The sequence below is a fragment of the Xylocopa sonorina genome, chromosome 9 (genome assembly GCF_050948175.1).
Source record: "Xylocopa sonorina isolate GNS202 chromosome 9, iyXylSono1_principal, whole genome shotgun sequence".
Taxonomy (NCBI): domain Eukaryota; kingdom Metazoa; phylum Arthropoda; class Insecta; order Hymenoptera; family Apidae; genus Xylocopa; species Xylocopa sonorina.
In genome coordinates, this window is record NC_135201.1 from 3,868,194 (window position 1) to 3,896,187 (window position 27,994).

General features: G+C 39.6%; 6 protein-coding genes across 6 annotated transcripts in view; 3 read left to right on the top strand and 3 right to left on the bottom strand.

Annotated features, from left to right (window-relative positions):
• The window catches only part of LOC143427487 (uncharacterized), a 161,142-nt gene that overhangs the window by 73,935 nt on the left and 59,213 nt on the right, over nucleotides 1-27,994 (bottom strand). The window lies entirely within an intron of this gene.
• LOC143427089 (cyclin-dependent kinase-like 4) lies at nucleotides 8,639-11,032 on the bottom strand. Its single transcript, XM_076900981.1, has 6 exons — nucleotides 10,870-11,032; nucleotides 10,464-10,741; nucleotides 10,181-10,375; nucleotides 9,789-10,080; nucleotides 9,039-9,438; nucleotides 8,639-8,907 (listed from the first exon to the last, which is right to left on the bottom strand). Exons 2-6 carry the CDS (start codon nucleotides 10,629-10,631, stop codon nucleotides 8,658-8,660), a joined length of 1,305 nt encoding a protein of 434 aa, XP_076757096.1. The 5' UTR covers nucleotides 10,632-10,741; nucleotides 10,870-11,032; the 3' UTR covers nucleotides 8,639-8,657.
• LOC143427373 (zinc finger CCHC domain-containing protein 24) lies at nucleotides 11,320-15,554 on the top strand. Its single transcript, XM_076901440.1, has 5 exons — nucleotides 11,320-12,592; nucleotides 12,784-13,026; nucleotides 13,489-13,653; nucleotides 14,069-14,272; nucleotides 14,315-15,554. Exons 1-4 carry the CDS (start codon nucleotides 12,386-12,388, stop codon nucleotides 14,180-14,182), a joined length of 729 nt encoding a protein of 242 aa, XP_076757555.1. The 5' UTR covers nucleotides 11,320-12,385; the 3' UTR covers nucleotides 14,183-14,272; nucleotides 14,315-15,554.
• Garz (Sec7 domain-containing protein garz) lies at nucleotides 14,418-23,200 on the bottom strand. The gene is made up of 14 exons (XM_076901439.1): nucleotides 22,904-23,200; nucleotides 22,438-22,636; nucleotides 22,142-22,369; nucleotides 21,974-22,080; nucleotides 21,402-21,903; nucleotides 20,927-21,324; nucleotides 20,531-20,708; nucleotides 20,331-20,446; nucleotides 20,063-20,251; nucleotides 19,586-19,921; nucleotides 19,287-19,495; nucleotides 18,935-19,180; nucleotides 16,087-18,706; nucleotides 14,418-15,756 (listed from the first exon to the last, which is right to left on the bottom strand). The coding sequence occupies exons 1-14, from the start codon at nucleotides 23,021-23,023 to the stop codon at nucleotides 15,655-15,657; spliced, it is 5,550 nt and encodes a 1,849-aa protein (XP_076757554.1). The 5' UTR covers nucleotides 23,024-23,200; the 3' UTR covers nucleotides 14,418-15,654.
• Nucleotides 23,751-24,678, top strand: LOC143426982 (uncharacterized). The gene is made up of 2 exons (XM_076900755.1): nucleotides 23,751-24,385; nucleotides 24,484-24,678. Exons 1-2 carry the CDS (start codon nucleotides 23,751-23,753, stop codon nucleotides 24,533-24,535), a joined length of 687 nt encoding a protein of 228 aa, XP_076756870.1. The 3' UTR covers nucleotides 24,536-24,678.
• Metrn (meteorin) lies at nucleotides 24,823-27,989 on the top strand. Its single transcript, XM_076900754.1, has 3 exons — nucleotides 24,823-25,875; nucleotides 26,753-27,407; nucleotides 27,637-27,989. Exons 1-3 carry the CDS (start codon nucleotides 25,742-25,744, stop codon nucleotides 27,850-27,852), a joined length of 1,005 nt encoding a protein of 334 aa, XP_076756869.1. The 5' UTR covers nucleotides 24,823-25,741; the 3' UTR covers nucleotides 27,853-27,989.

Below are 27,994 nucleotides of genomic sequence, written 5' to 3' on the forward strand. Positions count from 1 at the left end.
TTCGAGTTGCTCGAGCGTTTATTAATTCCAGACGCGACCTATTTTACCGGCGACCGGACGCGACGCGAACTGCTTCGTCAGTTTTAGGTGATGCTAGATGGGCCGACGACGTTCGCGATCGCGAATGGACCGATTGGAAACGTCGAGGAAAGGGGAAACGCGAGCCAGCTGTCAACCAAATGTTTTCAACGCGAGATTTCTAGCTAGTCCAATGAAGCTGAATTATTTATGCATTTACTTAATAAGAATTGCCTCAGGGCAGAAAAGAAGCGGAAGAGAGAGCGTCGTGTGCATGTGCGTACGTGTGCGCGTGAGTCTGAGAAAGAGAGAGAGAGAGAGAGGAAGAGAAAATAAATGGAAGAAAGAACGACCAAATGAGGTATAGAAGAAAATAAGAACAGAAAGAATGTATAATGAAAGGGGAAGCTTGCGATTAGTCAGTTTCAACTGACACCTACCATTTAAAAGTTTACCCGCTTCATTTCTACGTGGTTATCGTTAACCTGTTAACTGGGAAAGAGAATTAATTTGCCGTGCAGTATATACCAGCGTTCCAAGCCTAATTATTTGTTTATTACTTAAGGAATATTTTGTTCCTTTTACGCTCTTCACATTTCCTATTAAGAACACGCTGTGATGTATTTATTTTCGCAACAATTTGCAAACTAAAATCGTCCGAAACCTAAAATTCACTTTCAATCGTTTTTACTAAATGGATTCTCGATACGAAGTATCATCACCCGGTTGATAGGTTAAAACTTGACGCGATCCGTAACGATTTAATCGAACTTCTTACTAACAATAAGAGCTTAGTCTTTTCGTATTAGTTGCGCGACAAAAAAAAGGAAAAAGAAAAAACGAAGGGAAGAAACTAATGAAAGTAAAAAAAAGTGATTCCATATTTACGATTTATCTATTACATATGTATATTATATACACACATAGACACGCGAGGTGAATCAGCCGAGTATAAATATTTAAATACGAGCGTAAAGTTTAAGTGTAAACAATAGAACTTAATCTGATTGCCTTGTTTTTTATGCGAAACATTTGAAAGTATCGAGAAACGACTCTACGATTAAACTGAAGAAGAAAAAAAAATAATTATTATTATAAATGCATGCGTACATAATAGATTTATATGTATATGTATATGTATGTATATAAATATATGTATATATATCTCTCCAGCCATATATACGGACATATGTATGCGTGTGTATGTTATATAGATATAAATCAAATCTATATACATATACACGTGGGACGATAATATATATATATTTATATGTACATATATGTATTTAACGTAACGGGGTTGGGAATTTGTGCAGGGTTGGGTGGGACGGGTGTATTTAAGAGTTCAAACAGGCTAACGGAAAGATTATTATTATTCTTACTTAACTAATTAAATTAACTATATCTCCTCATAACGAAAAAGAAAAAAAAAGGGAACCGATAGAGACGATGACAATTGTCGCTACGCGTGTATAGATTTCGAAGAATTTACAAGGTTTATAAATTCAATTTTCTGACACGAGAACTACGTATGACGTATCAAAGAACTCGCGCACGCGAAACCGTATTTGCCTACCGATGTACGTTCATAAACGCACTTGTCTAGGCAATAATTATAAAAAGAAAAGAATACAAAAGTAAACGATATTCGGTTCACCAAAAAAAAAAAAAAACAAAAAAAGAACAAAAAAAAACAAAAAAAGACGAAGAGAAAGAAAAAAATCTGTCCCAAAGGGAACCCCTTTCTTTTTTCGCGTTGTTCATATGATGTACACGTACGTTCCTATTGGCGAGAAGAAATTCAAATTGCATCTTCCAACTAAACATTTGATAAGAGATACGTTTATAAGGGAAAAAGAAATACGAGAAATGGATGCACGACAGCGTCGACAGCTCGTCGGGTGAGGTGTTACATGTACGAACGATCGCATTGCCGATCGCGCGAATACCGCGAGACACGTTTTCAAAGGTTTAGAGTCGAAAGAGACGAGAAAATTCGAACTCTGAGGCACGCAACGCCAACACTTGGCGGCCAGTTGCGAGCAATGAACAATACAAAATGACAATAATTAATCGGCGGCCCCTGGACGGGGGCCTCGAGCAAACGGGACAACAATCTTTTTAGATAAACGGATACTAGCTCGTATTAGTTCTATACATTTCTCCTCTTAGATTTTTCATTAACTAACGTAACATTTTGCGGACGGCATGTATGTATTAAGAACCGAGCGAGACGCGTCACGGTGTGCGAACGATACAGAGAGAGAAGAGACGAAAAATGAGAGAGGAAAAAAAAAGGAGAAGAAAAAAAGAAGACAAGAAATTGCTGAAAGATTAATTAACGAACACACGGTGATTTTTAACACGAAAGATGTTGTACGTATATTGAATTATTCGTGGGACACTTGGTTGAACCCACGCAGCCTTACTGGGCCTTATTAAAGTATGTATCTTTGCATCATTACTAAAACTCTATCTATTAATGTAACGGTAAAGCTTAAATATTTAAACGAGCAAACGATTACAAAATCAAGCAATGAAGCGTGTTAACGCGACGGAGAGAGAGAGAAAAATTGTGTGTTTGTGTGTGTGAGAAAGAGAAAAGAAGAGAGAGAGAGAGAGAGAGAGAGAGAGAGAGAGAGAGAGAGAGAAGGTAGGAGTTGAAACAAAAAATGAACAGAGACAGTTAGATGTAGGAAGGAAACAGAAAAGGCAAAAGTAGGAAAGAAGAAAAGTAATCGGTGAGAATGGGGGGGAAAAAAAATAATATGTGTACGTGAAAGCGATAAAAAAATTATTCGTGTTGATCTATTTCAAATTCGAATATATTAGTAAGAAAGAAGACGAGATATAATGTGGCACGGATAAAGGGAAGAGAATGAATTACGAAGATGCGGAAGTATACAAGTAGCGCGTACGAGGTTTCGCGAGATGGATATAATAGAAACGATTAACTGATTTAAATGGGATGGCAAATCGATGTAGAGGCTGCCTGTTTTTTCCGGCGCGATATTTTTCACCAAAAACGTCAGCGAGAAGAGTGATGAAGAAGAAGAAGAAGAAGAAGAAGATATTTCACGATTCGTTGTTTGCCTAACCACAAAAGCGATAAAAAAAGAAGAAAATAAAAAACTGATTGCGTCCAAAATAACGTTTCTAAACCAACCTTAGGGAAGCACATTTTCGGATGTTGTTGACGAAATTATTATTTTTTTGTTTGTCTTACAATTCCTCTACTTCCTCTATTCTCTCTACAATATAATCATCACCGCTGTTCTTTCTTCTACCAATGTTAACAGTATTCCAGCCGCTCTACCATTCGTTGCTTGTCGCTGCTACCACAATCACCACCGCTAATCCGTTATTAATCATTATTCATTACTGTTACTAGAACACCAGTCACCAGCTAAGACACCATCATTCCGTTGACGTAAAAAACATTTTGATCGTCATCACCGCTGCTACTAACACCACCGCTAGTACTTCTATTAGCATCGCAACCATCGTTATCGCCATCGTCACCGTCATCCCCCAATTCCATGTTAGTACTTGTTAAAACCACCACGTATACTTCCATCACCGCAACAATTATGTAACTACACACTATTACTATTACTACTCTTTAACGCTAGAAAAAGTTCTACCGCCACGATCCCCGCTATCATCGATTCTATTATCGTTATTGCCAACAACACTCTACGATTATTATTATCATCATTACTCTAACAGAGCATTGTCGTTAGTACCGCTGGTTCTACTGCTGCTGTCGCTGTTGCTGCTGCTGCTGTTGCTCTTATATATTACTAAGCATCCTATTACCGCTATTACTACTACCACTACTACTACTATTACTATTACTACTACTACTACTACTACTACTACTACTACTACTATTGCTATTACTATACTATTACTACTGTTATCGCTATCACTACTACTTCTATTACTATAACTACTACTACCGCTGCTGCCGCCATTGCAACTCTATTAAATACATGTATATACATTTATAATATCATCTTCATCCAGTATTTGATTTCTCGAAAAGAATATTTTCTCGGTAGTTAAGCCAGGAGTGCACGCAAGGGTCTCCTTAAAGCCTTTAACAAGCTCAAGGACTGTGTTTACTATCCACTTTATTATATAAAGAAGGGTAACGATAATAATGCCGATAATAATAACGACAATTAATTGATAACGATTAATGTTAATAACGATACCAACAGACCTAGCGTTTACTACTTTTAATAATAAATTACACGACGATAGTAATAATCACGACAGTAACCATGTTAACACGTTGGCGGCCATTGTGAATTCGATGACGAACATTTCACACTTACAGAATGAAATTATTCATTTCTCTAGGAAATTTTACCGAAAAATTGGCGGACGTCTATAGACGGCATTTACGTCAACGTGTTAACGGCAATTATCTGGTTACTGATTATTCTGATTATTTGGTATTGTTACGGCCACTACTTATCTCTACTACTATTAATATTATTAATATTACCAATTACTCTACCGCTACCACTAATATTATTATTACTATTATTAATGATAATTATAACGATATCGATGATCAGCATTACGATAATAATTAATTACAGTAATAACTGAAGGATAATAATGATAGGATGTAAGAGATGACGAAGAAATCTGTTCGGTTCGAGAACAATTACCGAAAGCAATTTTCAAAGTCTATCCTTCTGTAAATTGTTCGTCGTCCGACGCAGGAATACAAGAGAATTTGGGAACGAAAACTTTTTACTCGGTCTGTCATCTCGAACGATGTGTCCTTGTATCTCCGGTAATGTTCTAAAACAATAATACCTCTTGTCGTTCCTATATATATATATATATACATAAATACATATCTATATATATATCTATAAATAGATATATGTATAGATCGCTTATATAGATAATATGTAAATTAATTCATTAATTCGTAAACGTATTGTAATCATTCTTTATCTCGCTGAAAGCGAGTTTTTTATCCTTTCAAAAGTAATGCTTGTACCGTATACACAAAAAGTGCGAAATACGTTAACTAATGCTGAGAAAAATTATTCTAGCGCGGTAAGAAAGTAAAAGCGACGGAACAAGGAGGAGTGGATGCGATTACGTAGAGGTGAGAAAGGAATAAAAAGGATGACGCGAACGACCGAGCAAAAGAAGGAAAACGAATGATTGCGTGGATGCGTATGTGTGTGTGTGTATTTGTGTAAAAAAGAAGCGAGAGTGATAAATAGATCAGAACGACTAGTAACGGTAGGTGTATAAGTGAATTAACACATTTCGTACGGTTCGTGTGGTTATCTTTCACGGAAAACGGTGCGAGAAAGATAAAGCTTTTACGATACGACTTGGTTACCCTGAAGGAAATTGTACTGTTGGATGCAAGAAGGGTTTCGCTGGTAAAAGTACGACTTTAGGGGGATGTTCACGTTTCCCCGTATGGAAGAACTTTGATATCTTTCTTTTTTGCGGTCTGGTTATTATAATAAGATTTAATTACAGCTTCCTCGGGCGCTTCTTCGATAAAATGCAGAAATATAATTCATGACATTATTTACTAACAATACTTTTGAATTATTTATCACCTGGATACTTTTAAGAATGCAAACGTTATAAACGATGTTATCGTTGAGCCTTTCGTTAAACTTTGTTCCTCTAAAAATTTCTTACTGTACAATCTGTTCATGTTTTATAAATATACTCGGATAATAAGGTAAATGCAAATTACCAAATTGCCAGACGAGTTTAATTGGCAGGTAACAACTATAAGGGCCTTCTTGCCAATCGAACAGTACGAATGCAAAACGTTGTCAAGTGGAATGTAGAAGAAAGTAGAGTACATGCGGGGTTTATAAAACTTGGAACAAATTTACTGGTTGTCCAGTTGCGTTAACAGGAAGCTAACCGATAATTATTAACGAGATTGCGTTGTCCTGGCCATGTTAGTCTCGACAGGGGAGAGAAAGCAAGTCTCGGCTATGCAATGCCGTACGCAATGTGTTAATGAGACGGTTGGTTAATTTATCGAACTACCAAAGACGTGTACAAGCGTGCTCAGAGCCATGAAATCGTTTTCTGCGTTTTACTTGTTGCAATTGCGGGGCAACGTTTCGAATTCTTTACTCGGTAGGAGGATCACCTCGGAGACGGGACATTAAACAGGTTTAATCGAAGGTATCGCATCGAAATCGCAATCGTGGTCGCAGCGTAACGTATGCAGACATACCTCACGCGAGTTACTTGTTAGACATTGCGGGTACACATGCTTTCAAACGAGAGACAATAATAATAACCGACGTATATTTGCGGAAATGGAAATGCAATCCACATCGCGAATGAAACAGTAAATAGTTGGCTCTTACAGCAATATCAATTGTTAACCCGGAAGAATAAAAAGGACAAACAAAAGTTGCCCCGTTGGCACAACCGATTCTAGCCAGAGACGCGATCTTTTCTTTTTCTGTCAATCGAATAGGGAAAGGATACGACCCGCGATCGAACTTGCCGATCGATCCTCTATGTATTTGCAATGCAGACTCAAAGTGCCTTATGACAATTTCTTCGTACCGTGAGAGCAATATGTATACCGAATTACCACCAACGATATAGTGGTTTTGCGAAACAACCGGCAATGTTCCAAGGGAGAGAACGGGAAGAGGCGTTAAGAACGAAAGCGTTGCCCTGTCGCGATAATTATGTCGCAATTGCGAATACATGCAACACGGAAAAACCAATGAAAAACGAGTATGCCACGAGGAGGAGGAGGAGGAGGAGGAGGAGGAACAAGGATTAGAATAAAAATAAGAATAAAGATAAGGATAAGGGTAAGGTTTAGATAAGAGGGGCGGGTGTGGGTAAGAATAAGGATAAGGATAATGGTAAGGTAAAAAAAATACTGATAACGATAAGGATAGGACTAAGGATAACGATTAGAACTAGGATTAAGATTAGAGTTAGGATTAGAGTTAAAACTAGAGTAATGGTAAGGAGTTAAGGGTAAGAACGATGGCACGAGTAAGAGTAAAGGTGTGAGGGATGAATGTGAAGGTGTGGATAAAGAATAAGAATGAAGATAACGATAAGGATAAGGATAGCAGCAGTAGCATCAGCGAACAAAAGTAGGAGGCACGATAATGACATAACGATGAGGAATGTTGCCGTAAGGAATAAGGGATGAAAGGCAGAATGGTGTTTTCACGGCTCAACTGAATCTCGCCGCTACTCCGACTGTACCGCGTCGTTTTACTTAAGTTCCTTATACGAAAGAAAGAAAGAAAGAACCGTGGCTACCGCTGTAGAAGAGTGTATTTATCGCGAGCGTACGGACGACGATGTCGAGAGCGATTGCTTTCCGTACAGCTACCCTACAGGGACGTCTATAGCGGGGTAATGAGAAACGTGGTTAGTTTTCAAGCAAAGCTTCGATACTGGCATAATTTGTTCGTGCGATCGTCGAAATTGTTGCACGTCCACGCTGCTGTTTCACGTTTCTCGGAGCGTTTTAAGCATCGTTTCGAACCTAGTCAGAAATTTTAATTAGATCACTGACCGTGAAGGTGTCATCGTGAAACGATGTTAAATGGCGCACGTTCAGTTTCGTTTCGTATGGAAGGTTCGAGAGCCATCCAGCTAAAGGAGAGAATCGATGGAAGTGTCGGTATTGCTCAGGAAGTTGATCGATAACAGTATTTCGGCGCGTAACAACCCGTCCAAAGATTATTACTCGCGTTTATCCAGCGTGCGTGCCAGTTTCCTGTACCTTGTCGTTCGTTCCGTTCGTTTAGCTTTAATATTACACACAGACACACAGACACAAACAAAATCTCTCTCTCTTTCTCATTTTCCTTTTATCTTTCTATCACTCTCTCTCTCTCTCTCTCTCTCTCTCTCTCTCTTTCTCTCCCTTCCTTTTTCTTTATCTTTTCAGATCTCGTCCATGACTCTTTGCTCGTCGATACGGACCTGTAACGAGCATACAACCGATCGTTAAGCATAAATTCCGTCTACAATGATATCTGGGTTCGACTGCCTGGGTTAGCGATCGAGAATTAAAAACGGAGGACGATCGCGAAAGCGGGTAAAGCACTGTGACACATACAGATACACACATACACACACACACACACACACACACACACACATAGACACGAACACACATACGTCGATCGAAGGATATCTCGTAATCGCTGCTAGTACGATCGCGGATCGTTACGCGAACCACGTATGTATACTTTTCCTGGGTCGAGATCTCTACTTCTACTTGTACATAAGCCCCGAGAGATTCGCGGTCGGCTTCCTTTGTAATTATATAATTTGAAGCGTATGTTAACCGATTTACGCGCATTATTATTGTTAACGATATACAATTGTATTTACTTTTATAAAATAATGTCTAAAATTGTAATTAAAATTCTATACCGAAACACCAATCTGTATCCAAGAGAGGAATAAATAAAAAAAAAAAAAAAAAACAACTACAATGCGATCGAAACAACTGATCCAACCATTCGCTACGTGGGTGAACGAAAACCTTGCTAACCATTACCAGTTATAGGAGCGAGCAAGACTTGACGATCGAATAAACCGCAACAAGAGCTGCAAATTTAAAAACGATATTATATTTTCCTCTCATCGTTACTGCTGCTAGAATCGAGGGAAAATGTACACGTATTCTTGTCTACTGGAACGAATCCCTTATTCTTCAGCTTTTTAACATATGTGGTATTTGGTACAACGGAAACAGGATCAAACCCACAAAATTTTCGTGCGTGGTTGAGGCGCAACTTTGGCGACTCTGTTGGTTTGCTCGTTTCCTGCTTTCTGCTGTGATTCGTCGATCTTCTTTTCGGCACGGTCATATGCCATCTGCGATAAAAAAAAGGATAAAGTAAAAAAGCAAATTTATATTACATTTCACAAAGGAACTCGATTAATATATATAAATAAGGAAAAGGAACAAGATGACAAACGATCGATGTAAAAAGTATACAGTATACCTATACACGTTTTTGCAACACGCGGTTCTCTTCCGTGATTCGAACGGATGTGCAGGTATACATGACCTTGTTTCGTCGAATCTCTTAGTTGCCAAGGGATTCGTAACAGACTCCTTGACGATGCAGTCTCTTAGCTCTACAAGGAAATTATCGAGAAAGTTGTTTTGCATAAAAAACGCATGCTGCAAGAGAACGGAGCATTCAGGTCGCAAAGCGGGATCCATACGAAGGCATCGGGCCAAAAAATCGACCGCCAATATGTCCCAGGTAGGGAACAATCTACGAACGGATGTGAAACTGGATTGAGGCGGCCCTACCAGTTCGTCTGCATTTGCGTGGCGTAATATTTGACCAGGCGTGTTATGACCCATTATTGCTCGATGTTTTGTGCAAAGTCCTCCTAAAAAAAGGATAATATTAGTATAATCGAAAAGAGGGTATAATTCTACATAAAAAAATTAATCGATAATACGAAGCAACATTTCTTCGCTTAAAGCTCTGTTTTAAAGGAAATCGAATTTCAAAATATGTTTAAGCAAGTTCGTTTGGCGCACTGCCGCGCGTCGTACAGCGGTGTCAAGCGGTTGCCCTTCTGCAGGCGCTCTCGTTTCGTGTTCTATCAAAAATTAAGAAGCTTATAACTTGGAAAGTAAGCTTCATTCGACATCTCTACACATGAACTTTCTTCATTGTTTTTATATGGAAAATCGACTCTCAGAAAGTATTCCACGTATTTATTAATATTTTTACCAAGCACTTTGGTTATTCGATAGAGTTGGTCAACATCGCTGTCGCCAGGAAACAGAGGATCCCCGTTCACCATTTCTGCGTATAGACAGCCTACCGCCCAAATGTCTATCGCTTTGCCATATCGTAGGTCACCAACCAGCAATTCTGGGGCTCGATACCATCTAGTTGCCACGTAATCCGTGCAAGACTCCTCTGTGCCGCTTATGAACCGTGCAAATCCGAAATCGCAGAGCTTGATCACTCCATTCAGTGATACGAGAATATTTTCAGGCTTGATGTCGCGATGTATTATCTAACGATCGAAAGACATGGTCACGGATAAAGGTATCCCTTTTTCATTTGCACATTTCAATGGTACAATATCCGAGCGAATAAATCTCTGTTAAACTCACATAGCTGCTGTGACAAAAATCTAAGCCTTGCAGGATTTGATAAACGTGTCGCTTAGACACTTCCCAACCTAGACCATGTCTAACGCGTTCCAGTTCTTCCAGCAACGTGTGATCCAAGTATTCGAACACGAGATAAAATCGTTTTCTCTGACGGAACACTTCGATCATATTCACTAGATTTTCATGATGCAGTTTCTGCAAATATAGCATTTCCGGGTAGATTAAAAGTTGACTGGATCCAAGGTAAATATACTTTTAATTGAACAAATTTTGATCCGAGTACTTTCAACATGCTGATTTCACGAAATGCCATTTTTCGCATTCGATAGTCCTCCTCGGTTTCGAGAAATCTTTTAATAGCTACGAGTTGTCCACTCTCGCGATGTCTGCATTTCATCACTACACCGTAACTCCCTCCTCCCACTATCTCTATCATCTCGTATTTATCCATCTCGTTTAAGAATATAACTTTAGCCTTTCCTTCTTTCCATCTCTCCTCGCGTTCTCCGACCGAAATGCGGATACATTTTTACGATGAAATCGCGAATGGATTTTCTACTTCTCTGAAATTGCCAATTGTCATTACACAGCTCTTTTCACATCGACTCGATTTAATACACATCTTGGTTGCGATCTAGAGTAATCCAGAGTTTATCCCCGCGTTTAACAACGATCGGTTAACGGGTCACCTCGTATAATTTGGCATGGTCGCAAGATCCACCAAATGTCTTCGAACGAGATCTCTAAACAATGTCTTCCATTAAAATTAGCGCGTGCTTTAGTTCCAACTCTCGCGTCAAATATCTATCGACGAACAATTGTATTATACGAAGTGACCAGAAATTTCATGGAATACTTCTAAAAGTGAAAATGAAATCAAATGATTGCTCGAATCAGTCGAGTTATATTAAATACAAATCAACGATAAGACATCCTGTGTCCTGCTTCAGGGTCTACTCGTCCAAAATCCGATTTGTCCATGTTCTCTTAAAATTTACGCAGCCGCGTCGATCCTTGAAAAAGAGTATTTCGTACTGTCTCTGGTAATTGTAAGTAAAGAAGTTAGAGGCCAAGTCCGAGCAGTACCTACCTACCCGTGGCGGCAAGCTGCTCAATAGATAGCGAGCACTGAAATAGCTGCACCACATGGCGGGGGTCTCTTCAATACTGGTTAGATTCATCTGTATGCGTTTTTACGTATTCGTGGGTCGCGGAACATTGTCGATGTTCAGAGCAGAGGTGGACCCTCCGAAAGTGCTACGGTTTCTGGAACGATGCGCGTCGCGGTATCGCGTTCGATTCAACGGCCGAGGAAATTAACTTGCAGACGTGTCAAATCGATCCAGTTGAAGGAACAAAAGGAGACGGGAGAATAGCTGCAGCTGCCACGATAATCATCGTTGCTGGTCGTCACCGCCGCGAATACGGGCCGCAGCTACGAGAGAGGAAGGAAAAGAAATATTTGTCAATTTAAAATGAGAGGGAAAAGGAGCATCGTCGCGGAGCAAGAGTAACCAAGGGACTCTAAACTCGTCACGAGGGACCAGCTGTTTCGTTAATCGTTGACGGCGTTAAGATCATGTACGACTCGTTAATAATTGCACTTATTATTTTATCGTAAGCAGAGCGCATGGCTGGAGGAAACCGTCGTACGATGAGAAATCGGTAAGATCGTCCGCGCGTTTCGTTGATACCAGGGCTACATTGGTACGGTGGCTACCGACGGGAACTGGATCCGGTCGAAATGTCAGCTAGATCCGATTTTTTTTCGTAAACTCGTTACGTAATACGCACGATTCATGGAAACGTTGGAGCGCAACAAAGAAACCGGAATCGAGATATCGCGCGAAAACATTGCCCTTGATCCGATTCCCGATTCTAACGTGTCGTTATTGTGTTGTTCGACAGCGAGCTATAAAGCGCATCGCAGGTGACACATAGAGCAACGGACGGTGATGCTTCTTTGAATTGTCGCGAGTTACAGTGTCCGTCATAAATGATAACAAAAGGCTTTTCGTATCTTTTCATGAATCATACGAGTGTTGTTCGCCATGTGAGAATGCGTTTTTAGAAAATAAAAATGGGCGATAGTGTTATGTTGCAAGAATATTCAAACGATATCTCTCTGAGGCATGGTGAGAAAGGTGAGACGACATCGAGCAGAGAATCGTGCGACACAACAGAGGTAAATCTCTGACTGCGAGCATGGCTGCGTGCCATCCAACGACGGGGATTCAACACTCGCAGCAGCCGCAGGAACCGTCTCAGCCTGGCCTTGGATCTATGAACGCTATCGGTAGCCAAGGTCAGAAGCCCCTTCACCAACCTCATTATTCGCCCCAGTTGCTCAATTGGGTCTACCTGACAATCGCTGATAACAACAGACAAAATTCTGCTCAACCACAGGAACAGGTTCTTTAAACTCTCATTCTAAGTCTCTTTCTCTCTCTCCTTCAAAATGAGACCATGATCGTCATCTTGCTGATTCATTTGCTTCTTTCCTTTTGCAAAATAATATCTTCTTCTTTTCACATATATATAAAGAATCTTGGAATCTCTTGTAACGCTAATAGTAACCAGATGACTGTTGGTTGTTACTTCAGAGCAAGCTTCTTCCGACGGTTTGGAGTGGTTTTACTACGGCAACGTCGCAAACTTATTTGCATCGCGGTGCGCTCAATCCTTCCTGCTTGGTTGGAGGCAGTTTTGTGGACAATATCGGCGAGCTCACGGATCATTTCACGGAATTGACCCTGTTAGATAGGAAACCAACCAAGAGGCCGCCGTCCAGTTATCTCTGTCACTTATGTTTCAAGAAGGGTCACTATATCAAAGATTGCCCGCAGGTACGCACTTGAACAGCAATTGCGCCCGGCTACTCTGGTAGTTTCGGTTTTGCACACAAACAAATAACTTTCTCGAGTAACGCGCGTTCCTTGATGCAATGCATCGAGAGATGCGATTCAACGCTCCATTTAACGCTAATTGAGACAACAAACAGTATCTCGAGTACGCGCGTGCATACACGTACGCCCGTTCGCCTGTACACTCGCTGAATTTAGCTTCATTAGTGTAGTATACGCGTATTATTTTGGGGCTGACGTGAATAACAACACACCGAATATTTCACGAAATGTGTCATACGATATTTCGAGTATCTTTCGAAACCAATCTTAGCCTCTCAGCCGCGTAAAGACGTCTACACACGTGCGTGTTGTCATTTACATCGTCACTTCTCTGTTCGAGTCGAATGAAACGTTCCCACGGATCCCGTCATGATAATAAATTAATGAATATCGATAATCCAGGCACGACCGAAAGGCGAAGGTTTGACGCCGTATCAAGGAAAGAAGCGATGCTTCGGAGAATACAAATGTCCCAAATGCAAACGCAAATGGATGTCGGGCAATAGTTGGGCCAATATGGGCCAGGAGTGTATCAAATGCCACATAAACGTCTACCCTCACAAGCAGGTGAGTACGATTCTTCCGAGCTGGGTTCTTTTGCGGCGCTAAACGAACTGCCAGCATCCTCCGCGTCTCTTCCCGCTCGAAAACGGGTACTCCTGCCGTGTGAATCGTGTAAGTCGACGAGGGTTGCCACACGCGTGCACGCGTTCGCGCCGATTGACGTTCGGCTCGAGTTGAAAATATAGCCATAGCCAAGGGAAAAGTTGCACCCGAGCCAATGTAACCAACTCGTATCTTCCTCCCGGGTTAAACTCCGTAGGTGTTACTTTAGCGGCGCAAATCTTCTCCTCCGACAAAATCTCAAAAGAAAATATTATTTTTAGTTAGTAAAGCTATATTCCGTTGGACCAAATTCACGAAACGTCGCGTATTCGGTACAGATAAAGCACAATTACGTAATCTCGTCCCGTGTTTTCAGAGGCCGTTAGAGAAACCAGACGGATTGGACGTGTCTGATCAGAGCAAGGTTCATCCGCAGCACCTCTGTCAGAAATGCAAAACCCTTGGTTATTATTGCCGGAGGGACCAGTAGCAAACCAGTGCGTGCCTATATCGATCATAGTCGACGTCCGCCGTTGTTTAAATCACCGGTAGACACCACGTTATGCGATGGTACAAAACTGTTACCTGAGACAAAATTAAATTCACCATCGCAACGATACAGTACTATTGTTCCAAGGGGATGATCCATACGGAGTTGCGTGAAATATTCGTGACTGCAGTTCATATCGGGACAATGTTGCGCATTATCGATAAGCGGTAGAATATCCATCGTACATCTTGTATTTTTCTATACAATCATATAAGTATGTACAACAGGCTGGCGTGTCTGTAAAAAACGACAAATATCTAAAAGTAAGTCCGATACCTTGGTTTTTGTGTATTTCTGTATGTACGTATGTATGTGTACGTGTTGCTTATTATGCACGACCAAAGACGTACAACATTATGTATCTATGTATGTATTAGATCGCTCGACGAACAAAAAATCGGACTAACTCGCGGTTAGAAATATTCTAGAACGATTGTGGCTCTGTTAATTCCTTACAGTTGCGTTGCATTGTCTACACGTGTTATCGACGTGGAATAAAAGTAACCAGAATGTTGTTTCATTTCCATGCAACGCGCTTAATATATTTTTCTATTTGGTAACAATTAATCGAGCGACGAAATCCCTTTCCACGCGTTAGATTTCTGACTGTTTCAGATGTTTTAAAAAGTATCAACAGACAACGGACTGCTTCACGAATATTTCTAACGCGTTTCTCTATGTCCGAACGTTGATCGTTCGCGCATGAACATCGCCGAGTTCCAACTTTCGATTACAAAATTTCCACGAATATAATATCTTGTGTATATACAAGGGTGGTCAGGCATTTGCAATCGAACCCACGGAAATCGCAAACGTGAATGCTCTGTACTCGAGCACAGATGTCTCAAGCTTTACATATTTGTATGTACATACACAAAAGATAAAGGAGCGAGGGGAAAAGAAAAAGGGGACGATTCTGTGATTCGTACATCGCGCAGTTGCAACCTCGCGGAGACCAGCCGCTCGCCTACGGATAATTTCTAATTATTATATCTGCGATATCGTAATTCGCATCCTGCTGTAGTACGTGAACGTCCCCACGTACCGAATAACTATCGATAGCCGATTGTACAATGTACTGACAAAGAACTACGTTTACAAGAACGGCGACGATGGTGAGATTCCACGAAATACGATACCGCGTCATAGACATTACAATTGTTTATGTATAATGTATATAACGTGTATATATAATGTCCATGTATTATTATAAACGTATATTAATAATAATACCGTGAATATATTATAATTATTCATTATATATTATTATTAATATATCGCAATGCCAAATATACAAGAAGCCAAAACTCCATCTACTGTTCACCTACTAATTTCTTTTCCGCTAAAACCTGATCGAAGAATTTCATTTCATCAAAGACGATAATACAATATACGGAAAGAATGTACAGTGGTCAAGGATTAGTAACGGCGAACAGTCGATCTGCCGCCGGATCTTCGCTAAAATACGCTGCAGAATTAAACATCGTCGCTGTTGCGGAATCTACAGTCATCGTCTGCAAAGAAAACATTCGATTATTGTTACACATTAATGTATACCCATTCGCCGAACGTATACTATATGATATGCAAGTTATCTCATGTAGAGTAAAATTAGCGACTACAATGATTTGATACTACAGTTCGATTCTAACAATGAAAATAAAACATCTTCGATGATTAACTTTGTCCGAGCATTCGGCTTGAGTAAGTCAAAGTATTAGAACTGGAAAAAAGAAACAGAAAGTAAATAATACCGCCAACAAGGCCGGAATGTGTCACAAAGATGCTGCCAATGTAATAAGTACGACGACTTAATCCTGCTAGAATGCAAGACATTGATTCACCTGAGATGAATTTGCATGAAGCGAAGTATTTAACGTTCCAGTGTGTTCCGTCTCTTGTTTGTACGTCGAATGTTGTACACCTTGCGAGTGTAACGGAGCTCGTTGGAACTGCTGTTGCTGTCTCCAATCTTCGTACTCATTCGGTGATACGGTCTGCTCTGATTCGTTATTCCCACTAACGATTTGTATTGATAATCGTTCAGGGTTCTCTTGACTCGATACATGCGGCAGTCCCGATACTATAGACGCTCTTTCTTCAGATTCAGTGATAGGTGAGGGCACGTGGCCGACAATGTGACAAACGTCGATAGGTTCTTGCACAGTTGGACGCATAGCGACTGGACTGGATACATTCGGAGGCTGTTGGTCGACTAATGTAATCATCTGTTGTGGAATTGTCGTGCTGATCAGATTCGTAGCTTCTAGAGAGGAGGATGAAGATAATGATTGCGAGTTCGGTTCTATCCAATTTCGTGAAACCTGGTCAGCTTCGTTTTGGGTCGACGCACTCTCGTCTAATACGACCGTGGGCTGCGGTTGTGGTGGCGCTATGGATCCAGGAAAGGATGGTTGCTGTTGCTCGACCAAACTAATCACTTGCGCAGTTTGTTGTGTTTGAGATGACTGCGGCGAGGATGGCGTCGAAACAACCGGCGGTTCTACGAACAATTCTGTTCTCAAATTTGGCAAGAATGCATCGATCGTTCTCCAAGTTGGGGCCCACAAATTCGAGGTAGGAGCCAATACGTTGGCGGAAGACATAACTAACAGCATATTCTTTAATGATTCCGGTATAGCTTCGAATAGGAGCTCACTATTATCGGCGTGCATGTAAGCGCGGAGTAAACTTAACACGGTTAACCAGAGTGGTAGAAATCCAGGTAAAGTCAATAACGGGTTCAAATGGTGTAGAAACACTTTGGATAACAACATGGCTGCTCTAACTCTGGTCTCCTCCACACCGATCGGATCGTTGGACGCTATTGGGCCTAGTAATTGAGCCAGCAGGGGGAACAAAACCTGTTCCAAACACTGAGACCATTCCACTGCCGATAACTGAGCTAAGTCGTGAGCTAGCAGAGTACTTTGAAGATAGGTTATAGCTGCTGTGCGTACCGGTCTACGAGCATCGCAACACAACCTTGCGATCCCTTGTAACAAAGGCCTCCACGCCTGTGGCCACAGGGAAACGCCATCTGCGCTATTACCCTCTTCGATAGCCCACCATCGAAATATTTGAGCGGTCCTAGTATGAAGCGTGTGCATCAGATCTAACAATTGTATGGGTGTCTGCTGATAGCTAGCAGTAATGTTGCTACTAACAGACTCTTCTGACCCGCTGTGCACTTTATTCCTTTTTCCTAAACACTGAAGAACTGCTTCGGCGAACGTTCTCGCGCAACGAATGCACAATTCGAAGTTGAATGGTGTTACGTGAGCCACATCTCTGACTAGAAACGTCAAGCTTTCGCAGCACTTAACGAGAGCGGCTGGATCATGAGGCTGTAAATCACGATCCAAGACAATCGTGTCGGCGGTCACAGGCAACGGTGCTTCCGTCCCTGTTGGAGACACTAGCACCCATTCCGGCACAGGACTAATAGGTCTAGGATCTAAAACTGATGTCCTGGAATTGATCGCCTCGTCCAGCACGGTGTTCGATTGCTTTGGCAGTAGCGCCCCAGCACCTGCACACTCCAACAAGCTGAATACCACTTTCCAGTCTTCCGTGCTATGAATATTAGCAGCACCAGTTTTGAGCAATTCAAACAAACCGTACGCGATTTGTCTTGCGAGCGGTGCGCTCGTGGCAGAGGGTAGGTGAGTTAGTGGTAACAAAGGTGGCAAAGCAGTGCACGCGCATTCCTCTCCGCGTAACAATCTTATAGCCAATCTTAACATTCCGACGGTAACCCGTTCTAAAAGATATGGTTGATTTTCCCGCGCCGCTGTTGTTAACAGCCCATCCAAATGAGCCTGAACTATCGGCCAAATGCACGCTACTCTGTCACGATTCTGAATGGTTACTTCTAACAAGAGTTCTAACAAGAATACGGACACGTCTTCTTCGTTCGAGTTCGTAAATACCAAGGCACCGACGAGAGAGCGTAGCGATTCAACCTGCAAGAACTTGCTCTCCTCGATTATCTGTTTAAGGTAACAGTTGGCGACGAATTCTGTGGCTCTTTTCCTTGCGGTGGTTTCTGCCGGATGAGACATGCGTGAACTGTCCAGAGCGATATAAGAATATAAACTAGATAATATTCCTTGATCTACTGGTGCCGGTTTTGGTGTACTGGGCTCTCGAAGTAACGATATCTTTCCCGACGGATCGATAAAATCTTCTCCTTCCGTCAAGCTCTTTGGCAACAGCCTTGCTTTGTATAACGATTGCAAACAATCAATGATATTCTTCCAAGAGGCTCTTATTGCATCCCCGTGTATGTGAGTAATTTTGAAGAGTGTACGTGCAGCTAATTGACATTTACTACTTCCACCAAGTTGTAAAACTACTTGGTCAGGTTCACCGCCAGTCGCAAGACCAGTGAATTTGCATAAACTTACTATGAGAGTATCCAGGTCGCTGCTCATCCCATAATGAGCGCTGATGGAAGCGCAACTGTAACATAAAGAAAGAAAACGGAACTTTGGTACTATATTTATTTACGTTGGAACATTAACTCCGTGTTAATTAACGAATAAATGTAGCGCCGCAGTATGTAGGCAACATTTCAGAAATTGATTTAACTCTTGAAAACATATATTTGTATGAATCTCTTTCATTACTTTTAAACGTTAAATCTATCCCTGAAATATTGTAGGATATCGCGTATATATTATAACGAACCGAAGAAAAGCTTCCGCGACTCGTCGTTGCAACGTCCGATCAGGTGCTTTGTCATACGCTCTGCAAAGCGCGCTTATGATTGGAGCCCATGCCTGTTCAGCTAGCTCTTTGTCTACAAATTCACCACAATCTCCTACTTTTAAATAGAAACTTTCAAGTCCAGCTCCTCTACGTAATAGAACTTTCCACAAGTAATTATCTTTTACCAAGCCGGTCTGTTCAGCCGGCATCACAATTTCTTCACCCCTAGTGAAGAAATAAAAAATATAACAATCGATAATAAATAAACCACAAAACCAAGTACAATCATAATTATGCATTGTTGAAAAATATAAAGGAAAGGGCTTTTTACTTAATAGAGGTATATATTTCGTCGAGCATTTCTTGGTCGAAATCAGCGCCACCGTTCACCTTTTTCAAATTTCTTTTAAATTCGTCAGCTGTCATGGGATTATTCTGTCTTTTTACGTTATAATTGTGTTGATCGACGTTTAACATAATTACAGCATACGCCAAAGTGAATGCAGCATCGGCTGAGGCAAAGGGCTTTCCATTACTGTCCTGGAAAATAAATCAATGATTCTTAACATACTAAATATTGACTGTGCAATATATCGGTAAAATGTTGCCGAAACGAAGTACTAAACTCACGTGCCAATGTTCAGCGAACTTTTCAAGCAACAGGGAGATAAGTGGAGCTTCGCCAGGAAGCCTGAAAGATTCTAAATAAAGTCGTAGAGCTTGATCTATTCGCATATTTTTCAAGTTGAAGTTATGAACGAAACAATTTAAAACACTTTTATTTTCTTTTTTACTAATATATTCGCCGATAGCTTTCTTGTCAAGGCCAGGATTCTCTTTTAAAAGTTTTGCCACCTTCTCTGGATCAGGATTTCCTGGTGTTCCACCCAAAAGACCATGTTCTGTAAGTTTAGCGATCCCTTCTCGCGGATTTTCATTAAACTTTTCTGTACCGAGAGCCAACCACTACATAAAAAGAATACATTTATGATGTTGTGTAATACCAAATTTAACGACAATTTGTTCGTGACAGCTTTCAAATAATTATTACATATACATTAGACTAAAGGAAAAACAATAAAAATAATATTCTGATTAAATACAAACCCGTTTGTTTGTTTTTATAGCTAGTAACTCCTCTCGTGTTGGAAGATTTGGTGAGGCACTATGCCGTGAAGGTTTGCATAATTCTTTATATCCTTTGCATCTGATTTCCATTCCAGTAATTAATATGAATATAGCGTCCAATGAAATAAATTGCATATTATGCATATTACCCATTAACGCTGAAGCATTCTAATAACAAAGTATATTGAATAAAATCTAACAAATAACTATACCACCTTGCCACCATATATGCATATACATATCATACCTTCGACAGAAGTTTCATTAATTCCTCGTATAAATTGGTAGAATACAAGCCACAATCATAGTTCAAGTACAATTCGGCTGGTAAACCGGGTATTCTCCATAATCGTATAATTGCCTCTAAAATTAAGGAACGTTAGATATTCCCATCGCGCGACTTTAGCTCAACAGTATATCCTAAAAAATGTTGAATGGTATCCATACCGAGAGCTAATTCACGTTGGTCATATGATATCCGATTCGAATCAGAACTTACTATTTCCATTAGTTTACTTATGTAATGTTCCATTTGAAACTTTAAATGTTCCCTTTGTGATTCAAATAATAAGAAAGATACTTGCAAATCCGCTGCTAGGATCGACAATCGATCTGTACCAAGAAGCTAACAAACACAATTACGATACTATTATGTATTTTCTTGCACTTTTGTTTCCAAATAAAGTTGACAAGAAATTTAGTATATATACTAAATCATCCATAAAGACATAATCATTTCCATATTTCGAACAGTATTTAAATATCGGATTTCTTCCGAGATATTTCAATAAAATGTGAAATATTTATGGACAATAATATAAATGAATATCGCATCATTCTTACCAAAATAAGATTCCTGCAGAGATCATCTTTCACAAGCGCCAATAACGATGGAAAATTGGAGAGATAGTCGGCGGCAATTTCTAAGGCTACTTGTAATAAACTCAGCCCAAGATGGGTCATAACTTCGTTATTTTGCTTATCGAGAGGGCTACATAGAGATACGAGAAATCTAAATAATTCGCGCACGCATAGAGCACCGTATGGTGCTAGCTGCTGATGCGGCATGAAACGGACTCCCTGGGCGTTTATGTATTCTTCGACTTGCTCAGATTCTTTAATTTTAGATATCTTATTTATTAGACTTGTACTTTCATCTACTGATAAATCTTCTACGCTTCCTGCCGGGGAATTTATTATATCCTTGTTTTTATCATCATCGATTGGTTTTGTGAGATTTTCTAAAAAATAAAATTGAAAAGATGATTACTATCTTATTTGTTGTTCAACAATACACATAAATGAACAAAACAAGTACCTCCACTTTCACATTTCGATAAATCAATTTTCTTTGTTTGATTCTGATCATCTAACTCTACATTCTCTACATTTTTATCCTCTTTCTGTGGATCTTGCACTTTTTCATTGACAATGCTTGTCTTATCCTCTGTTTCGTTATTACTCTGTTTACACTCTTGTACATCTTTTACATCCTCGTTCTCCTTCTTAACACTTGATTCATCTTCTTGCTTGATAGCTTCACTGATATCATTAACATCTTTCTTGGTATCTTTATCAGCCTTCTCTTCATCTACTTTCTCAACGCCGGCATGATCTAAAGAACCTTGCATGTCAACAATATTTCCTGGTGAAGTAGCAGGTGTTGCTAAGGGATGAGATCTGATTCTTTCAGTTGGGCTTTGAACTTGACTTTCTGTATCGCTTACACTATCAGCACTCAGTTTTGCCTTCTGTTTAGAGTGGCTTTTATTCTTTCTGTTTTTACTACGTGTACTTTCCATACTATTTGTTCTCATTTTCTAAAAAAGGTGTACACGGTATATTATGAAATGTTTCTTGATATTCTACTAATATGTCCCACTAACTTACTTTCATATTTAGTAAAACTCTTGTATCATCCGCAAATTGAGGTAATCGGGTAAAAAGATATTGTACCATATCTCGTAAACAATGCTCTGCAGTTCTTCTTAATAGTTCTGTAAATGAGAAACCATTGTTAAGATTATGAAAATACCAAAATGTATTCGAAATCCTTACCACTTAAACGTGTTTCAAAGCATATTCTAAAACAACTGAGCATAATTTCACAAATGCTTTCATTTGAAAGATAATCTCCAGCTGGTGCTAACATAAGAGCTCTCAGAACCTGAAGTATTCGCATTAGAACAACCCCATCTCCCGATGCATCGGTTCCTACGAATCTTGCATGCGTAACAGCATCAGCAATAGCTTTTACGCATTGAGCTATTGCGGGATGCTCGGAATCTAGAAACAAAATATCACTTTAGTATCCTTAATTTTAAAATGTATAGAATAAGATGAATAATATGTACCAATAAGACCATAAGATATCATTTTATTAACAGCAGACAACGCAAGACTAGTAACAGGTCCAGTTGTTTCTTCAGACCTTATAATCTCAAGAAACGGAGCTAGAAACACTTCCGGTTCTAAGTGAGATAAATCTTTAGCTTCGTTCAACACCTCTTTCAAATTGAATAATCCTTTTATAAGAGCATCCTGATCGTCATCCTAAACAACCACAAACATAAAAATATAAACAATATATATTTAAGATTTAGAAATTTAGAAAGATCCCAAAGTAAATAATTAAAATTCTCTATTACGCTACTTCCTGTCTACAACCTGTTTGATTTGAAAACAATAAAAATATATTCAAATAATGACACGTATAAACAGAATACTCGATCGAACTAGCAAATACAACACTAAAACTTATGCCTATTAAAACAAGATATTTTTACGTAAAAAGGTGCAATTAACAAGAAGTATCCTAACCTGATGGGAGTGAGAGGACCATCGAACACCTCGTCTCATAGCCGTTACCAGGAGACAGACTTCACCCTCGACAACGTACAAACCACCCCCTGGATAGGCCATTTTCGCGATTCTGCCCATCCTTTTCAGAATGCTTAGCCTTTACACCATCTTTATCCGCGCAATGAAACCTTAGAAAATATTCAATAATATGTAACGTCAAGTGTCAAGGGAACACTTCCAACACGATAGCCGTCGAGTTGTCAATTTAAGGGAGCGTTCAAAAACTAATTCTACTTTCACCATCACAATGTGCCATCTAGCGTAGAAATGGAAATTCACAAGTTATTGTATAGTCGAACAATATGTGTGCTGAATGGAATTAATAACATTGCTCTTACCTTCTGAGGGACAAAAAATGGCATTTTCATCTGTACGTGAATTTTTATGCCACAGCTGCACACAGTTGGTACTTGAGTAAAAGTAATGTGCAACCTTTTTCTTCGATTGAGAATTCCAATGTAGAATTTTTAGATAAACAAGAAAAAAGTTCCAACCTATGACACAAAGTTTTGTGGCGCTGACTGTGCCATGCTGACCATAGCGACACATACACGTGGTTGTTCTGTCAATGATCGTCTCGTTTAAATGTATCCCCGCTACAGAATCCCATATCGTAGATATGCAGCCTCCTTTTTCTCGTTTATCTACTTCGAAAAACGGTATTATTATTTGACTACACTCTTACAAGATCCAAAAACACATATGTAAAAAAAATGAATTCTTCGTTTAGATTTCATATGTTTTAATTATTGTCACAATAAATGTATAATTCGTATAAGTATCGGAAATATTTTTAAATTAAACCATGGAAGAAAATATTAAATGCTCTGAAAATGATTGTAAACAGAATCAAAATTTACCACATATTTTTAAGAAACACGAGCCTGGATATCAGTCCATTAAAGAGGTAAATTTTCATGTTTATCTACATAATATATTTCTATATGTTACAAACATCCCCGAATTTGTTCCTTTAAATGTAAATTATCTATTACAGAACGATACGATGTATATGATAGCCAAAGAACAAGATTACTTCGATGAAAGAAATATTTTTGATACATTTCATTTTCTCCTTTGTCATTTGGTTGTTGATCAACCAACGGATCCTATCCAATACCTGTACCGACTACTCGACGACTGCATATTATTTAGATCAGGTCTCAAAAACCCACCGTTATTCTGGAGAGAGAAGTACCTTTACATACAAATGTACACATATAGCATATGCTACGATTTTTACGCTTTTCATTTTGTGTTCACCGTACGTGTTAGACACGTCGACGCAATATTTAAAAGTGTTGCTCCTTTTGACTCGGAACTATTGTCCCTGGATGGTTATAAAACTGCAATGAAAGTTTTGGGCGTACGTTTTTGCGATCCTTGTCCGGCTCAACTCGTATCGGGACATATAGATCAGCGAACTTTTTGCACAGAAGCGTAATGAACCATATTTCAATAGTTTAATCGAATTTATTCATATTTTAAATGCACGCAACTTGCTTCAAAAACAAAAAAATATTTGATTTCTTTTGCAGATTGAACAACATGAAAGAGGAACTGATGCGTATTGTGAATGGAACCAATTGATACGCATCTTTCGTTCCTTTGATATAATAAAATTTGATAAATGTAATAGAGGATATAACGGAACAAATTTTAGTTAAATGTACGATCTATTTACGGCCGCGCTTTAACGTATCGGGGTCGAAATGAGTTCTACAAAAAGAAAACGATACGAAATTTGGAATTTTTGTCATAACGGATACAACTGGCGATATGGTCTTGTGTCGTGCAGAGGAGTTAAAGCAACGAAAGGAAACAAAAAGAAGACCAGAACAGAGACATGACAAAGGCACTTAAAGAGCCAGTCAGAGAGGGGAGAGAAGGGTGAGAGTCAACAGACGAAGCGAGTCGAGGTAAAACGAGTCGACGACTTCAGTCGAAGTGGACTCTAACGAGGAGAGTAAAAGACGTCAGACTGGAGAGAAAGCAAGCGAACTACGAAACGATGTATAGTCCGGAATAGTTGTGCACAAGTTATGTGAACGGTGTCGGCACGCGTAGGCGATCAAATCGTTCGGAGCTCGCGCGTGGTTAAACCTCAGTATAGCACGGGGTACCACACCTTTCGACGCATTCGACAACAAGCATGATCCTTCGTATATTCTCCGTCTCGTTCGTGGTACGTGCACAATCGTACAGTCACGCGATTCGAAGACGTAGTGTAGAAATAAGAGCGAGTGGTTTGCATCAGTAAAGCGACGCGAGAGCATTCAATTAATCGAACATTTACATTTTTTTTAAGACTAAGCTATTTCTATGTCGTTGTTGCACATTTTTCAACGCCAGTGTCGAACTGTGAACCGAGTATAAGTGCTATCCGTATTAACAGTGAAATTAAGTTAAGAAAGATTGAAACAATAAGCTTAAAAAAAAGGACTTAATGCGTCATATACCGCATATACAACTTTATCATCATCGACTCGAATACTTTCACAAGTGTTCATTCTTCTCTTGAAGCACTTGCTCTACATTCACGATTCTTAGCGTATAAACATATGTATACATTATATGCATATATGAAGAAAGCGTATACATGTTGTTTTTTCTTATAAAAATGTTCAAAAGAAGCTGATGATGTACACGTATACGTGCATGTATACTAGTGTGACCGGAACGAGTAAGATCCAACCTAGAATCGAATAAGCATCAGGTTGCAAGATTTTTTTAAGCAGAAATGCAAATACGAATGTGTATCGAAACTTAGCCAAAACGACTCGGAATCAACGAAAAATGAGAACGTTCAAGTTCATTGTCCGTACGGTGCTTTTATTATTTTTATTGCTACTTAGCATCGTGTCATCGGCATCCTCTATCTATGAACATGTTGCTCTTCAAAGCGCTGACCAATGTGACTGGATTGGAAGGTTAATATTCCTTTTTGTATTTCTAGTTTTCATTAACGTATGGATTCTATTTCATATTCGTATTGTTGTTGTTGTATCTCTATTCTATTAATTTAGTCTACGATTGCGTGTAGTTACAGAAGCATGATTTTCTTTTCTATCGATAAACGTTTTACTGCTGAAAGGAAATTAATGTGGCTTGTAAACGTACATTTTCTTTCCTTTTCTTCACTTCAACGTTTATCTATACTCGTGTACAAAAAATGTATGTGCATGTATGTGTGTACACACATACACCATTTTGAATTCCTCTTGATAACGGGGAACGAAAACGTGTACTTTTATTAAGCGCGAAACCAGTCGCCCGACTTACGGAGAAACCGGTTTTCCTCGTTCAGCGAGCAAACACAAGTAAACTCGAAAAAGATCGAGTGGACTAGCTATTCGATATATACATATATACGTATGTACATGCATGCATGACAAGCAGAAAGAGAAAGGGAACGAGTTGCAGAGAAAGAACGATTACATTGGTCAATTGCAATTATCGCAAACAACAACATTAGGGAAAATGGAAGAACCGTATATACTGTTACAGTTCCGTTTTTAAATCCAAATTAGGGAACAAGAAGAGAAAAATATTTGGAATCAAGATAAAACGAAAATGTAGTGAACTGAATGCAATACATTGACTGAAAAAATTATTGATGATATATAGAGTTCCATGTATAAATATAAATAATAAATATATCAATCTGCAATGTACGAATACTTTTTTCAGTCACTATATGTAGTGCATCCTGGTCAAAAAAGCTTGAAATAATAATAATTTCCCTTATCTCTTTTTTTTCTTTTTGAAGTACCTATCTATTTATTTATCTAACTCGTTACATTACAGCGGAGGCGGTGGTCGAGGTGTTCGACCGGTGTATCTACGCTGTTCCAGAGGAACTGTACTTTGGCGTTATCCACGCGGAGCTTTGCGCGTAGTTCTTTCGCCACCAGTCTTAACTGGATTCGTATCGAAAGTCCGTTACGAATTCGTTGGAGCAAAGGACACGAACAAAAGGAACAACAGCATTTCGAACAGCATCGAAGATGCTTTTCGATTATCTGGTTTTCGTACTTGTACGAAAGTTTCCGGACCGGTAAGAGTATATCTGGAGACACATGGAAAACTACGTCCCGTGTATTCACCGAGGGACGGTAAGCACAAAGCTGCACATAGATGTTTCCACGCGAAGAAACAACCAGCAGCACTTTACATCGAAGCGGAAGAACTTGCGGCTGGTGCGCGGCACGATGTGCGACTACAATACGATTTGGAATTGCGATACTTCGATGATCGACACGAAAGAGCACGACGTTATAATGGTGACGAGGAAGAAGAAGATTGTAGACCATGTTCTATGAATGAACTAGCCAAGGCTTACTGTCAGAGCGATTTGGTAGCCAGAGGAACCGTGAGTGCGGTTCAGAAACAACCGAGCTTGGAAGCTGCCGAGCTCATGCTTAGAGTAACGAAGACATTGCGTCGAATCGAAGAAAATGAGGTAACACTTCCATCTTCTTTTTTTCTGTACATATAGTGGTTATAAAAAGTACCGATACATTGAGAGATATAAAATTTAATATGTATGAATCTAAGTAATCGGTATATGCAAATGCTAAAATAAATACGATGCTGTATCGATACATTGTAACCACTACACTACATCATATGTGTGGTATACGGACAAGTCGAATCGAATAAATGAGTTCCCATTATTGCTTTCGAAACAGAACAACAACGAAGCAGACGTTATGGATTCCCATAATCGCAGAAATGTTCGTGTAAGAGTACCAACCGCCTGTGACGCACGCCACGGTCAAGGGGAGTTTGTGATAATGGCTAAAAGAAGACTCGGTGATCTTGTTTTGGTTTGTGCACCGAGACTGGAAACTTGGGTAAAGACAGTCCGTGAACTGGAAACTGCACCCTGTGTTCTTCGAAGTTAGCGCATCTACGTGGATGTTACAATCGTATACCTGTAAATAATTTATTTCCCTACCCTGTACGACATAAATATCGATCTCTAAACTGTGATATTGTTTTGTAGAAATTTTATCGGAACAAATACACAATTTTTCAGCAATATTA

Bases quoted from the DNA above. Each gene is read 5' to 3' on its own strand.
- Garz (XM_076901439.1), bottom strand. From the start codon at position 23,023: ATGGGCAGAATCGCGAAAATGGCCTATCCAGGGGGTGGTTTGTACGTT. The intron at 21,904-21,973 runs GTAAGTTAGTGG...CACCTTTTTTAG, and splicing joins GAGTTTTACTAAATATGAAA to AAAATGAGAACAAATAGTAT. The intron at 19,181-19,286 runs GTAAAAAGCCCT...TTTCTTCACTAG, and splicing joins GAAATATATACCTCTATTAA to GGGTGAAGAAATTGTGATGC.
- Metrn (XM_076900754.1), top strand. From the start codon at position 25,742: ATGAGAACGTTCAAGTTCATTGTCCGTACGGTGCTTTTATTATTTTTA. The intron at 25,876-26,752 runs GTTAATATTCCT...GTTACATTACAG, and splicing joins CAATGTGACTGGATTGGAAG to CGGAGGCGGTGGTCGAGGTG. The intron at 27,408-27,636 runs GTAACACTTCCA...CTTTCGAAACAG, and splicing joins GTCGAATCGAAGAAAATGAG to AACAACAACGAAGCAGACGT.
- LOC143427089 (XM_076900981.1), bottom strand. From the start codon at position 10,631: ATGGATAAATACGAGATGATAGAGATAGTGGGAGGAGGGAGTTACGGT. The intron at 9,439-9,788 runs GTAAAAATATTA...TCCTTTTTTTAG, and splicing joins TCGAATAACCAAAGTGCTTG to GAGGACTTTGCACAAAACAT. The intron at 8,908-9,038 runs GTATACTGTATA...TTTTTATCGCAG, and splicing joins TGTTGCAAAAACGTGTATAG to ATGGCATATGACCGTGCCGA.
- LOC143426982 (XM_076900755.1), top strand. From the start codon at position 23,751: ATGGAAGAAAATATTAAATGCTCTGAAAATGATTGTAAACAGAATCAA. The intron at 24,386-24,483 runs GTAATGAACCAT...TTTCTTTTGCAG, and splicing joins CGAACTTTTTGCACAGAAGC to ATTGAACAACATGAAAGAGG.
- LOC143427373 (XM_076901440.1), top strand. From the start codon at position 12,386: ATGGCTGCGTGCCATCCAACGACGGGGATTCAACACTCGCAGCAGCCG. The intron at 12,593-12,783 runs GTTCTTTAAACT...TTGTTACTTCAG, and splicing joins CTGCTCAACCACAGGAACAG to AGCAAGCTTCTTCCGACGGT. The intron at 13,027-13,488 runs GTACGCACTTGA...TCGATAATCCAG, and splicing joins ATATCAAAGATTGCCCGCAG to GCACGACCGAAAGGCGAAGG.